The sequence below is a fragment of the Trypanosoma cruzi genome, genomic scaffold (genome assembly GCF_000209065.1).
Source record: "Trypanosoma cruzi strain CL Brener 1047053517021 genomic scaffold, whole genome shotgun sequence".
Lineage (NCBI taxonomy): Eukaryota > Euglenozoa > Kinetoplastea > Trypanosomatida > Trypanosomatidae > Trypanosoma > Trypanosoma cruzi.
Window position 1 is genome coordinate 151489 of NW_001849471.1, and position 12698 is coordinate 164186.

A 12698-nucleotide genomic window follows, 5' to 3' on the forward strand; every position below is an offset into this window, starting at 1 on the left:
CTACTCGAGCTTCACTTCAGCTGACGAGAGCGGAGGAGGAACTGACACGACTCAATAACGCGGTTGCCAATGAGAAGAGTTTGACTGGACGACAGAACATATGGCAAGCGAAGGAGCTTCACGCAAAGACGGAGGATCTTCTTGCTGCCCATCAGGAAATGGCAAAAGAGCGTGGAGAGATGAAGAATGAACTGGCTTTAGTACAAGAAAAAGTTTATCGCCTCAAAAACAATGTACTTGTAGTAGAAAAGCAAAACCAGGTACTGAATGGGACACTGCAGATGCTTGAGGAGGAGGATCAACTGATGAAGACAACATACAATGAACGCAAGAACGAGGCGCTTGAAGAAATGAACAAACAGTCAGCAATCGTACGTCAACTTAACGCCGAACTTGAAGAGGCACGCGAGAATCTTTATTTGTTGAATTCCAAAGTGTGCAAGGCTTGTCGTACAGCCATTTTCCCAAGTGATTTGCCAGACCCCTCCTCGAGAAGAGGGTAAAAGGCACAAAAAGAGAATAATGCCGTTTATACGACTTATCGAAATATATATATTTTTTGGTAGTTGAAGTTATTTTTTGCTGGTGGACCGTTTTTTTGCATTTTTTTTTTTGCGAATTTTGAGTGTATTGCTTGTGCCCCCTTCTTTTTTCTCTCTCTCTCTCTGTCTTTCTGTGTGGGCGTGGCTTATCTGTCTGCAGAGTTAGTGGTTGCTGCAAAGATGCGGAAATTTGATGCAGTGGATTCTTTTTCTTTTGAATGCGTTTTTTTCTTCTGTTTTTTTCTCCTTATTACAATATATGTATGTATGTTGTATACGTATGTTTATATTTTTTGTGCCTCGTTAATTTTCGGGGGAGGATCAATTCAAGGCGCTTGGGCCCATGCAAAACGGTGCCGCTGTTAAACTGGAACCGAAAGGCCATGCTGCCAGAGGCCTGTTTTTTGGCCATCCTCTTTTGGATATGTTGACCAGTTCCTCGGTGGAGATCTTGGCATCTTATGGCATTTGTGAGGGCAGTGTTGCACTCGCTGAGTCGGAACAAATGCCAATTTTTACGACGCTTTTATCTTCGGAAAACACGGTGTATCACGCTGGTGGATCTGCTATGAACACGGCTCGCACAGTGAAGTGGATTTGCCCGGAAATGAGCGTCTGTTTTGTGGGTGCCATTGGTTGCGATCGGTTTTGCGAAATCCTTACGAGGGAACTGGATGCCGCTGGGGTGGAACATCTTTTCGAGTATCACGAAAAAATTCCAACCGGAGTATGTGCCTCGTTGGTTGTCCACAAGGAACGGTCCATGTTGGCTAGCCTTGGCGCCGCCACCCAACTCTCCTTCGAGCACATGAAAAGTTTGGAGGTGGAGAGAGCGATTAAAAACGCTGGTTTTTATTATACTGAGGGTTTTTTTCTAAATACCATTTCTAGCCCGAATAATATAATGCTTGTGGCTGAACATGCCCAAAGAGAGGAGAAACTATTTTGCCTTAACCTCAATGCTCCGTATATAAGCACCGCCTTTGGTGATAGACTAAGACTTCTTCTTCCATATGCTGATATTCTTTTTGGATGCAAAGAGGATTTTTTTGCGTTCAGTGACATGATGTGGGGCGGCGAGGTTATGGGTGACATAAAAGCGATACTGATGCGTTTGGTTCAACTGCCTAAGAAGAGTGTTTCGCATCCACGTCTCGTAGTTTGTACGTGCGGTGGGGAAGAAACTCTTGTGGGGTCTGAAGATGGCGTCCTTGCCTACTCTGTGCCGGCCTTGGATAAGACGCGCGTTGTGGATGTGACTGGCGCTGGGGATGCATTTGCCGGTGGGTTTTTGGCACAGTATCTCTCCCACTCTAACATTGACCACTGTGTGGAAGTGGGCCATGCGTCTGCGGCGGTTGTTATTCGCCAATGGGGGGCCAATTTTTGCGAGAGTCCTCCTCAATTAAAGGCACCTAACTGAGTACGAAGAGTGTGAGGCGAAAATGACTGATATTCTTGGCGGCTTTCTCTTTCACCTGCTTTCCCTTTATTGTTTTGGGGCGAGTAGCGTGAGGAGTGTGCCTTTTTACGTTTTAAGGGAACACAATTTTTGAATCACGAGGCGAAAATGGTTTTTTTTTTTTTTCTTGGGCGGTTGCATTGGACATGCGTGTGGGATGCTTCAGGAAGGACGACGGATAATAAAAGGAAAAAAAAAAAAGAAAAATTGTGATTTTTATATTTTTGAAAAATTTTTTTGTATTTAATTTGTTCTGCAATTTTTTTTTTTTTTTGCGGCATAAATACAAACAATAATAAAAGCAGGAAAAAAAAACAAGCCCCCATAAAACCTTCAATTGCGTAGCTTTTTTTTGTTGTTGTTGTTTTTGTTTTTGGAGCCGATAGGTGGAAGTAGAGAATGCATGAATAAGTTTCCTTTCCCTCTTTTTTTTTTTTTTTGTGTGTGTGTGTGTTTTCTTTCAGCAATTGGGGAAAAAACAGACGCCAATAGAAGCTGGCGTGTGCTGTTGTTCTCCAATACATCTTTATATATTCCTTCTTTCTCTCTCTCTCTGCGTGTGTGTGTGTGTGCAAAATGTCTTTATGGATTTTCTTGATGTGTGCGTTGTACCGGGGCAATTTTTACTCTTGCTTTTCTTTTTCTTGTTTGCTTTTTGTTTTCTTTCTGTAGGGTCGTGGGCTTGTAGCGGGCGAGGAGAGGCGTCACTGGCACACCTTTACGGTGGATGACGCCGGCCGGTGCAGGGGAGATCTTTCTCCGGCATAACCCGTACCGAAGCGAGGTCATTTCATGGTACAGAAAGTTTCTGAAGGCGTCGTTTTCTGTGCCATGGGAGACGGACGAGGATGCATTGTATGTGCTGGAGGAAGCACGGAGGCTTTTTAGAAAAAACGCACGCATTAACGACATTGAAACTATAGAGCGAAAGCTGCGTGAGGCGGAGATGCGCTATGAGATTGGTGTCCACTACAGGATCCCGTACCCGAGAGCATTTCATAAAACCCAGGGGTCTCTGCAGGAAAGTGGTGTGGCGTATGCTGCTGATCTTGACTCCATGTACGATCATCCTGTGAGTCCTCGAATTGGGTGGATAATGGAAGGTAGTGTAAATGGCGGCACGATGGGCGGTTCAGAGCATTTAACGCAGTATCTAGAGGACGGTCCTGGTGTGGAGAACGACAATCTATCTGAAGGACGGTGAGCAGTGGTGGTGGTGGGCTGCAATTGTTTTCTTGTTGTTTCATTTTCTCAGTTTTTCGGTTTGCGTGCGTGCGAATTTGTGGAAGTTTTCGTTTTTTTTTTTTTTTTGCGCCTGGTTTTGGCGTCGTGGTGGCATTCTATTTCCAATGCAAGTATCCATCATATGTATGTATGTATGGTTTTTGTTTTTGGATATCCTGCTCCATGCAGTAATAATCAACTGATTTCTTTCCCTTTTTTTTTTTTTTTTCATTGCACAACTAGGTTAGTGTTGGCGTGTGTGGGCTTCTTAGTTGATGATTAGTCGGGGATTTCTTCATAGCTTGATATGTATACTACGGATTGCGTTGGATCTTTTGTGTGAGGTTGCTGCTGGCGTGTTTGGAATTCCGCTGGGGTCACCGACGCAATTGGTGCTGAAGAAAAAGGCGCAGGCGGCTAGAACGTACGATGAATGGATAATAATTGCCCGCCAACTAGACGAGTTGGACGGATTTCAGGCCTGGCGATTAAAGGGGGAGTCAAGATTCATGAACTTTGATGGACTTGTTGGCCGCATTGGGCTCTTGACAACCCTGAAGAGGAAAGGAGACGCGGAGGTGTTGTTGGCTGTTCTCTCAACTGGCCTTCAGCGCTCGGTATTTGGCATAACGAATCCAAATCTTTACAGGTATCTCTCAGGCACCAAGGCAGTCATTGAGGCATACAACTCCCTGCTTGTGTATCTGATTCAAAAGCTTGCACGGGACACCTCTGTTGATGCGAGGAAAAGGTACTCTACTTTCATGGATGTGGCCCGTGTGTATGGCAGCACAGCTCTTGTTTTTCACGGGGATATGATGCTGGGGCAATTTCATTTTGGTGCCGCAAAGGCGCTTTGGAAGGCCAATTTGTTACCGAGATTTTTCTACGGTGGAAAAACAGGTGCCCTCGTTTCAGCATTTCTGTGTTGCAAACGAAATTTGGCGGAGGTGTTTGATGTAGACGAGGCTGCGTTTTCCACATTCAGCAAGGCAACCTTGGGACTCTTTGACTGGCGGTGGCAACGCTTGTGGAACGAAGGATACTTTTTCAATATACACGTTCTTGTGAATTTTATGAGAGAACACCTGGGGGACTTAACATTTCTGGAGGCGTATCAATTAACTGGACGTGTTCTTAACATTGAATACACCCCGGAGGCTGTGGGTGTATCGCATAAAAGAGCTCCCTTAGTGCGGTTACTAAATTACCTCACGGCTCCCAGCGTGCTTGTGTACAGTGCAGTAGCGGCTTCCTTTGCCTCCATGCCACATTTCTTTGAACGCTATCCGTTATTGGCAAAAGACTTGAATGGTTGCGTTGTGCCGTACGATCCGCCGGTCATGGGATGTGTGGGCAAACGGTCAGATGGAAAAGTTGACGGACTTGAACGTTTGCGTCAGTTGTTTCATATCAAATGTTTTATCGTCTCGGAATGTTCTTTCTCCCAATTGCCGTTCTTGAGACTTGCCGGCCGCACCTCCTTACCGGCCCGTGTGTGGCAGGCTTTTTCCCAGGAATGGTGGCATTTATGTTTATTTTTTGTTTCTTTTATGCCATTTCAGAAATATTTATGGGCATTTCTTTCAAATGGCGATATAGACGCGGAAGATGTCATAAAAGTGTTTCCTGCAGCCTCTTTCTCGGACTTTATTACTTCCTTTCAGCTTCAGCCTTTTTCCCTGAAGGAATTTCAGGAGCACGTGCTGCGGGGAGAAAGGGGGCTTTGGCCTTTTCTTGAACGCATACGAGAGCAACTTGCAGCAGAATTTGCTTTGAACGATGCCTTAATGCAGTTGCGCCATATGGATGGAGCATTGTCCGTGGAGGATGAGAATCCGTACTCGGGATAAGGAGGGGTGTCAGAGTCAGGGTGTGCATTTATTATTATTGTCTTTTGGGAGTTAAAGTACGTGGGTTGCCTTTTTTTTTTCTCTCTATGCTATTATGCCTGCTTGCTTATTTCCGTACCTTCTTATTCCTTCTGCTGGCGGGGATGGGCATGAGGTGGTGCGGAGGGACGAGACACTGACCCCATTGGGCTTCTAATTTGTACACATTTTTTTTTCTTGTTCCCGTCAGCAGCGTCTTTTCTCTTATTGTGCCAGCTAGGGGACACATGTCATATGTCTATTCGTGTCTTGTGGTTGCTGTTTTGCTCCTCTTCTCATTTTTTTTTTTTGTGTGGGAGTTTTACCACAGTGTGAAGCTTCAAGGATGCCGACAGTGAATGAGATTCAGCCCCGCTCGTCAGGATCGACACTTTATATCGTGCGCAATGTACAGGGCCGGCAATGTCTTGCCCCGCAATCGCAGCCAGACAACATGAGCTTTACTTTTCTTGTGAAACTGGACCCGAAAAGTGGGCAGGAATTTTATGTTAATGTCACGACAAAGGCCAAGTCGTGGGATCTTCCCGACATTGATGCGGAGCGTGCAGCTGACCCATCGCATAAGGATGGCAGTGAAGTATCGCCGCCGTTACAGACGGTGGAGGCCTTTGGCACAACTTACGAATTGACGCAGTGTGACGGTGATGAGCGATACGTTCCGAAGCGGCTGCCGTTTGAGCCTTTACCGATTCATTGCTGGCGGCCGGTTCGGGAAGCCTCGGCGGGTCGTTTTTTGTACGAAAACTGCGAGACGGCTGAGAAAGTCACAAGATTGCCACCCATTGAGTACTACTGCGATGCTGTGAGGCAGATTTACGAGTTTTATGACATTGAAGGGTCCTACGTTGACGCTATTCGTCGTTGTTTTGGCAATGAGAATCGGCTGGTTGAATCGCTTTCGATTCAGTATGGGCCAAGACCGCTTCGAAGCGATGAGGTAATGGAGCTGGCAGAGTGCTACTTTCAACGGCATGACAAGTCAATGCTGGGTGAGATGGATAGCCTTTTGAGGCAGTGGAGTGGGAACGAAATTGGGTTTGTTGATGCACTTTACAAAGAATACGGTGAACGCCCACGCACCACACGTGAACGTGTTCGTGCAGTATACGCCCAGTATTGTCCTTCCATGATTTTTTATTGTGATGAGCAGGTGGATCAATACAAGGAACGTGATGATGAACTTATTGATGCATTGGAAATTAAATTTGGGCCTGAGATGATCAAGGGGGAGGAGCCCTTGGAAACCATAATGCAACGTGTGCGGTGTCAGTTTCTCAAGTATGACCCTGAACGTGTCGCTGATATCGAAAATATTCTGGCGAAGCACAAAGGGGCTGAGGTGCAGTTACTTGAGCTCCTCGTTTGCCACTATGGCCCCGAGGTGAGCCCCGAGGAGAGGGAGAAGCTCCTCAAGGGTCAGCTGCAAACTGCGTGGAATGAGGCGGACTATGCTTGTGGAGACCGTTGGGAAGAAGCTTCCAACGAACAGCCTGTAAAGGAAACAGCTGCGGCAAAAAATGGGGAGCCGACACCGACCAGCAAGGAGACGGGTGCGTGGAATTGCAATTCCGACGAAACCAATCCGGGGAATTACAACGAAGAGGAATTGAATGATTTTTCGGCATCAGTGAAGCTGTTTTCGGAGGAATGGGCCCCAGCAATATCACGCGTAGTCACGCAGGCCAACAGCGTTGCGATGGAAGTACAGGAAGGCGTTGAGCCCGACATGTCAAGGCGATCTTCACCCACAGTCGCAGTGGATGCCTCATCTATGTCTATGAGGGAAGCCAATGGCACTATGAAAAGTTTGCGTCTTGCGTCTTCTGCGGCACGGGAATCCAGTTCCATCGTATCGTCCTCATTCCCGAATGCAGACTCGGCGTGGAGGAAGCACACGGAGATCCTGGAGACTGAGCGAAGATTGCGTGAGCAGGAGTTCCAAAAACAGCAGCAATGCATTTTTTTTGAAGAGGAAAAGCAAGCAAGGGAGTTTGAGGCACATCAGCGCCTTCTTGCAATTGAGAGGGAACGGCGTTCTCAGGAGGAGGCGAAGAGAATTATGGAGGTTGCACAGGACGCCGCAATGCATGCAGTACGGGAATTGACGCGGCTACAGCAACTTCGAGATGATGAGTCTGGGTGCGATGAGCGTTCCGGGGATGTTTCACGCCAAAAAGAACATCGTCAAGCGATCGAGGCCTTGGCTTCCGCCAATGAGGCTCTCATGGGGCAGCTTTCTCACACGGGGGCACAACTACGGGACACCCTGGCGTCTCTAGAGAGTTACTCTGAGCTAAATGAAAGGCTTCGAGCTGAAAATTTGCGTGTGGCAGCAAACTTTGCAGAAATGCAGCGTCAATATGAGTTGGAGCTACAGGGAATGCGTATTTACCTTGACGACACACGTGTGCGGCTCGCCAAGAAAATAAGTGAGCAGGAGGTAAAAATGCTTCACCTCAAGAAAGAAGAGGAAACAACCACCACCAACTTGCTCCGGGAGCTTGAAATTGAGCGTAACAATGCTGCCAAGGCAAAGGAGGCCTGGGAGCTTGAGAAAACAGAACTGCGAACAACCATTGCCGGTTTGAAGCAACAGGTGAAAACAATAGTGGAAGAGCGAGAGCATATGAAGTCTAAACTCAACTCTCGCGATATCGTTCTCAGTGAGCGCACGAAAGAAATAGAGGAACTCTATGATTCTATGAAGCGTCAGAGGGTAGAAAGAATAGAAGTGGCAAGCCAAACGGAAGAATTAGACTTGAGCGTTGTGTTGACAGAAGTGCGCGCCTCTGAGGAGCCATCCCATACTTCGAATGCTCTGACATCCCTTTCCACACACCTCAATCCTTCGGTCAATGTTTCTCCGGAGGCGAATGACTTGCAGAAGGCCTATAAGAGAAGCCAGCAGACCGTGTTGGAGTTGCTGGCAGTGAATAAAAAAATGAAGACAGAATCTGAGAAGGCCCGTGAGTTCATTGGAATTTTGCGGCAGAGGGTGAGGTCGCTAGAAGCCACTGTCGAGAAACTTGAACTGAGGCAGTTGGCGGTGCCTGATATTCCAGTGTGCGCTACAGAGCAGGATGTTGTCGTGGTGAATCTCAAGGAGGATCTACTGAAGGTGGGAAGCCGGCTTCTTGAGGCTGATGCGGAGTCAATGCGGCTTAAGCGTGAGATAAGGGATTTAAGAAGTCTTCTTTCTCTTTACATGTCTAACACGAAGAAGTTGTAAGGGGGTCATTTTCCTTCTCTCTCCAAAAAAAGAAAAAAAATCTTGCAGCAGCGAGGTATATATATATATATTTTGTAGAGTGTAGGCACGCTTGCGGCAAATGGAGGTATCCTCTCACTCGTGGGAGAAGCAACAGGTCAATTGCTGTCATTGAAATAAGGGGAGGGAAAAGCGTCCATATTACTGTATTGATTTATTTTGACTGTGACAAATTTTTTTCTTTCTTTTTTTTTTTTTGCTTTAAGCGAACCGGGGGACGGTGTGTGATCTTTTCTTTTGAGACGACACGCCACACGTGTATCTCTCAATATCGCCTTATCGATATCGTTTTTTTCCCTTATGCATCTTTGACCGGGTGAGGCGGAGTGGTTGGGGAGAAAGGGCTGGATTCTCCCGGTTGTCTCCGGTGGCTCTTGGAAATGAGCACGTGGCTGGTGATGTTGAAATTGGTTTTGTTTCTCTCTCTCTTTTTTTTTTTTTTTTTATGTTGGCGGTTACTTTTCTTCTGTTGTGCTTTTTCTGTGTTTCGTCGTTTGCCAGAAATCGGGTTGTCTTCCAGGGGTGGGTGCTGGTGGTGATAGACTACAGCGTACAAATAGAGGACTGCAAGCACTAAACCAGAGGCCCCTCAATTTTTAAACACAGCGCACAAGCGCAAGCAAAAAAATAAATAAATCAATAAAGAGAAGTAGTTTTAAAACCAATATGGCGTTTTTTTATGCAATATTTTGGATATCTTTAACGGTTCTCCTTCTTCAGTGTTGTGTGTCACAGTGGCTGACGGTGCAAGCCTCAAATGCGATGACCAACCCCGATTTACGAAAAGTCTCATTATCGCTTTTGGGGAATTTGCACTATGATGTGCTTTTCGGCAAACCGGGTGGGTATGGCGTGTGTAACCAGGGCCAGCCATCCATTGCAACGCCTGGGTGCGATTCCCCTCTGAAGCTTATACGTTCCGTTATGCGCGATGTATCCAAGTGGAAGGAGTCGTTCACATTGATTACGGGCGGTTTGCTTCGCCACGGCACAGATACGATTGCCACGACTGAAATTGAGAGCATGATGAAAGATGTGGTGGTGGAAATAGCTAATAGTAGTAGGGAAAGTTATTTGAAAAAGGAGGGAGCTACATATACAGTAGCTCTGTCTTTTGGCGGCACGGATTTTATTCCTGCTAACTCCTTTACTCCAGAAGGGAAGCAGCCGCATTTTACTCGACTACTAAATCTGTTGGAATTGTATGAGCTTTTAAATTCCCAGGAGAGTAAAAAGCTGGGGAACTGCGGGTACTTTTTTCGGGATTTGAATGGCACGAAGCTTCGTGTGATTTCTTTGAACACGTTGCTTTGGTCAAATGCGCTACGACCGGGGTTTGGAGTAGGTGATGTGGATCCATGTGGGCAATTTCCCTTTCTTCAAGGCGCCATTGAGCAAGCCAAACAGCGCGGTCGGAGCGTTATCATTCTTGGTGACACCCCTCCTGTTATTAATGTAGCGGATGCTCTGCGCAAGAGCAGTGTTCAAGAAGCTGAATCTTACTGGCGTGAGGATTTTACTGAAGCATACTTTCGAATAATTGCTACGTATCGATTTTCCATTGCAGCGCAGTTTTTTGGGCACACGAACAGCTTTGCTTTTGTGGATTCACCTGAGGTGGGCCCCCCGCTTTACATCGTTCCTCCTATCTCTCCAGTGACAGGCAGCAATCCATCTTACTTGCGAGCTACTTTAGACACTAATACAGGAAGAGTTGTCACGCTAAAGCAACGATACTTGAGCGAGAACGGTAAGTGGGTTGAAGGAGAAAGCTTAGAGGATGCCATTGGGGCACCACTAAGAGAAATGGGTGAATCTTTACCCAAGGATTTATTGCTTATTACCGAGAGCGAAAAAAAATGGGAAAAATTGGCAGCGATGCGTGTTGGTGGTCGTTTTTTAACTGAAAGGGGTGCCTGTAGTCTTTGGTGTCGTCGAGTGATTGCGTGCGCCTCGCTTTATTATTCAAAAATGGCAATTGAGCGTTGTGCATCCATAGATTTGCCCTCGCAGCGTCTTGGGTTAATCCTGGCAATTGTTTTTACTTGTTTTGGTATGCTGATGATTACGTTCTCCTTTGGCTACATGATATCGCACTACAAGATTATATTTCACCCACCTGTTGTTGTGGGAGCGGGAAAGGGGCGACACAGGCTTTTTTTGGAACACACAGAGGAGGAGTTCAGTTAGCGGAAACCGCCTTCACAGTGGTCGCACTTCCTTCCATGCGTAGACGACGAGAGAGGATATTTGGGAATGGCCCGCCCTGTGGATTGATGCGGCTTTCTGTTGTGCCAGTTTAATTTTTTTTTTTTTTTTTGCCGTCACTCACCCTTTTTGCTCGATGGCCGTCGATTTCATCTTTTTGTATTTGCCACACGCGCAATTTTTTTTTATTCCACCCCACCGACCGCGCCGCTTCTCGCGTGCGTGCGCCGCGTCGTTTTTGATAAACGTCGGTCAGAAGTGGGTGTCTCTTGTGAGCAAAAGGATGCGCTTTTCTTTTTTTTTTTGCGTTTGTTTTCTCAGTTCTCTATTTGGTGCATGTGTGTTTATGTGGGATCTCACCCGCCCCCGAGAGGGAAATGAGTGACTGTGGGTGCAGCCATTGTCCACCAAGTAAAAACGAGTGAAAATGGTGAAAAAATGGAGGAGAAACAAATAAGGGAGTGTTTGCGAGGGGCAGCTTTGCATTGAGCGCCCCCCTGTCTGAGTGCACCTCCACGCGGTGGGTGTGGAATAAACCTGAGTGCGGGCGGGGTCTTAGGAGGCCACTTGACTAGGCCGGGGCAACAGAGGCAGACGCCTGCGAAACGACTGTTGCCTTTTTTCTCTCTGTGCTGAATTGATAAGGAGTCAAAGGAAGGCAAGCGAAAATGGCACAGTTGTCTTTACTTTTGTTTTTACTATCGTTTTTCCTGTTTCCCGGATGCTGCAGAGGCATGCAAGTTACTTTTGCATCGGATATACACTACGATCCTTTCTATGGGGGGCCTGACGCATTTGGTACGGCCTGTCGGTCCGCAGGCCTGCCCCTTGTTAGGCGAGGATGCGAATCTTCGGCTGACTTTGTCAAATATTGGGCCTCAGATATGGCAACACGTAAATCGGCCTGCACATTTGTGACGGGTGACCTGCAAAGGCACGATTTTCCTTCCCTAAAAACTACTGTTACTGCTACATTTGGGTTCGTCATTGAAAGACTTGCTGCAGTTTCGCCGAACAAGACCCCCAGTGGGAGACCGTCGGTGTTGGTTGCCCTGGGGAACAATGACGTGGTGCCGGATTACTACTTCGATGTAACAAGAATTCCATCCCGGGTTATTTTGGAAGAGGCTTCCGTCATGCAGAAAAATGGCGTGCTCATGGCAGACGAAGCCCAACAGTTCCAGCAATGCGGATATTATTTGCGTGTTGTTTCTCCAAAATTGCGAGTCATCGTGCTTCATACTCTTCTTTGGTGCTACACCATTGTGCCCGCTATTCCAGATGGCGAAGAAGATCCGTGCAGTCAGTTTAAATTTTTGACCACTGAGCTGGAGAATGCACGGAAAGCAAATTCAAAGGTCATTATCATGAGCCACATTCCCCCAATGTCGAACATATGGAAAGTGCTTGAAGGTGGGAATTTTACCTCCGTCGCAGAGGATATGTACTGGAAGCCATTGTATCAGAAGCGCTTTAACCAGTTGATGAGGGAGTACTCAGATACAGTGACGGTTCAACTGTATGGGCATACACATCTATTTTACTATCAGGCACTTTCAGGGGGTGTGCCGTTTTTTATTGTTCCGGCAATATCACCCCTTTATGGGAATGCCCCTTCTTATTTCATTGCACAACTGGACAACAAAAGCCTCTCCTTGAAAAGCCTCACTCAGCGCTATTTCGATTACGATTGGACTAATGGGGTTCTTGTGGAAGACCTATTTGGTGATTTGACCGATACCGCGTCGCTTCGGGCATCTGCAATGAGGCTCGTTACCGATGACAAATTGTGGGCAAAATATGTGAGGTTGTGTGGTGGCGGCGTGGGAAGTGATAAATTGTTCCCCGGTGGGAAGTGTAATTCGTGGTGCCGGAAGGTAATTGCCTGCAGCATGGTGTCCGATGCGTGGGGTGACATCAAAGCCTGTGTGGAGGCAATTGAAAAGGAGCCGTCAAGGAAATTATTTATCACCATTCTCATTGTTGTGATTGTTTTGGCACTTCTGATTTTGGGCATTGTTATACTGGTTGCTTATCGTCGGAGACAGCTGCACTACATGGAAGACGTGGGGCGCACGCAGTTCCACGATGCTCTCCCGATG

At 46.8% G+C, this 12698-nt stretch overlaps 7 protein-coding genes across 7 annotated transcripts, besides 9 other annotated features; all 7 read left to right on the forward strand.

The window, feature by feature from the left end:
* Window positions 1–503, forward strand: Tc00.1047053506705.10 (uncharacterized protein; the record flags this gene model as incomplete). The annotated part of the gene is made up of 1 exon (XM_802187.1): window positions 1–503. A coding segment is annotated over one exon (503 nt), but the record flags the coding sequence as incomplete, so codon positions are not given.
* Window positions 1–9956: a sequence feature (heterozygous, non-Esmeraldo-like haplotype).
* Tc00.1047053506705.20 (adenosine kinase, putative) lies at window positions 886–1965 on the forward strand (the record flags this gene model as incomplete). The annotated part of the gene is made up of 1 exon (XM_802188.1): window positions 886–1965. One exon carries the CDS (start codon window positions 886–888, stop codon window positions 1963–1965), a length of 1080 nt encoding a protein of 359 aa, XP_807281.1.
* Window positions 2194–2254: a sequence feature (AT_rich).
* Window positions 2732–3208, forward strand: Tc00.1047053506705.30 (hypothetical protein, conserved; the record flags this gene model as incomplete). Its single annotated transcript, XM_802189.1, has 1 exon — window positions 2732–3208. One exon carries the CDS (start codon window positions 2732–2734, stop codon window positions 3206–3208), a length of 477 nt encoding a protein of 158 aa, XP_807282.1.
* On the forward strand, window positions 3504–5081 carry Tc00.1047053506705.40 (hypothetical protein, conserved; the record flags this gene model as incomplete). The annotated part of the gene is made up of 1 exon (XM_802190.1): window positions 3504–5081. The coding sequence occupies one exon, from the start codon at window positions 3504–3506 to the stop codon at window positions 5079–5081; it is 1578 nt and encodes a 525-aa protein (XP_807283.1).
* Tc00.1047053506705.50 (uncharacterized protein) lies at window positions 5446–8349 on the forward strand (the record flags this gene model as incomplete). Its single annotated transcript, XM_802191.1, has 1 exon — window positions 5446–8349. One exon carries the CDS (start codon window positions 5446–5448, stop codon window positions 8347–8349), a length of 2904 nt encoding a protein of 967 aa, XP_807284.1.
* Window positions 8562–8586: a microsatellite.
* Window positions 8800–8833: a sequence feature (T-rich).
* Tc00.1047053506705.60 (hypothetical protein, conserved) lies at window positions 9055–10578 on the forward strand (the record flags this gene model as incomplete). The annotated part of the gene is made up of 1 exon (XM_802192.1): window positions 9055–10578. The coding sequence occupies one exon, from the start codon at window positions 9055–9057 to the stop codon at window positions 10576–10578; it is 1524 nt and encodes a 507-aa protein (XP_807285.1).
* Window positions 9957–10426: a sequence feature (haploid, Esmeraldo-like haplotype).
* Window positions 10427–11248: a sequence feature (heterozygous, Esmeraldo-like haplotype).
* Window positions 10687–10708: a sequence feature (AT_rich).
* Window positions 11249–11709: a sequence feature (areas not merged during assembly with more than two copies in the genome that could not be assigned to a particular haplotype).
* Window positions 11265–12698, forward strand: Tc00.1047053506705.70 (beta-fructofuranosidase-like protein; the record flags this gene model as incomplete). The annotated part of the gene is made up of 1 exon (XM_802193.1): window positions 11265–12698. A coding segment is annotated over one exon (1434 nt), but the record flags the coding sequence as incomplete, so codon positions are not given.
* Window positions 11710–12698: a sequence feature (heterozygous, non-Esmeraldo-like haplotype).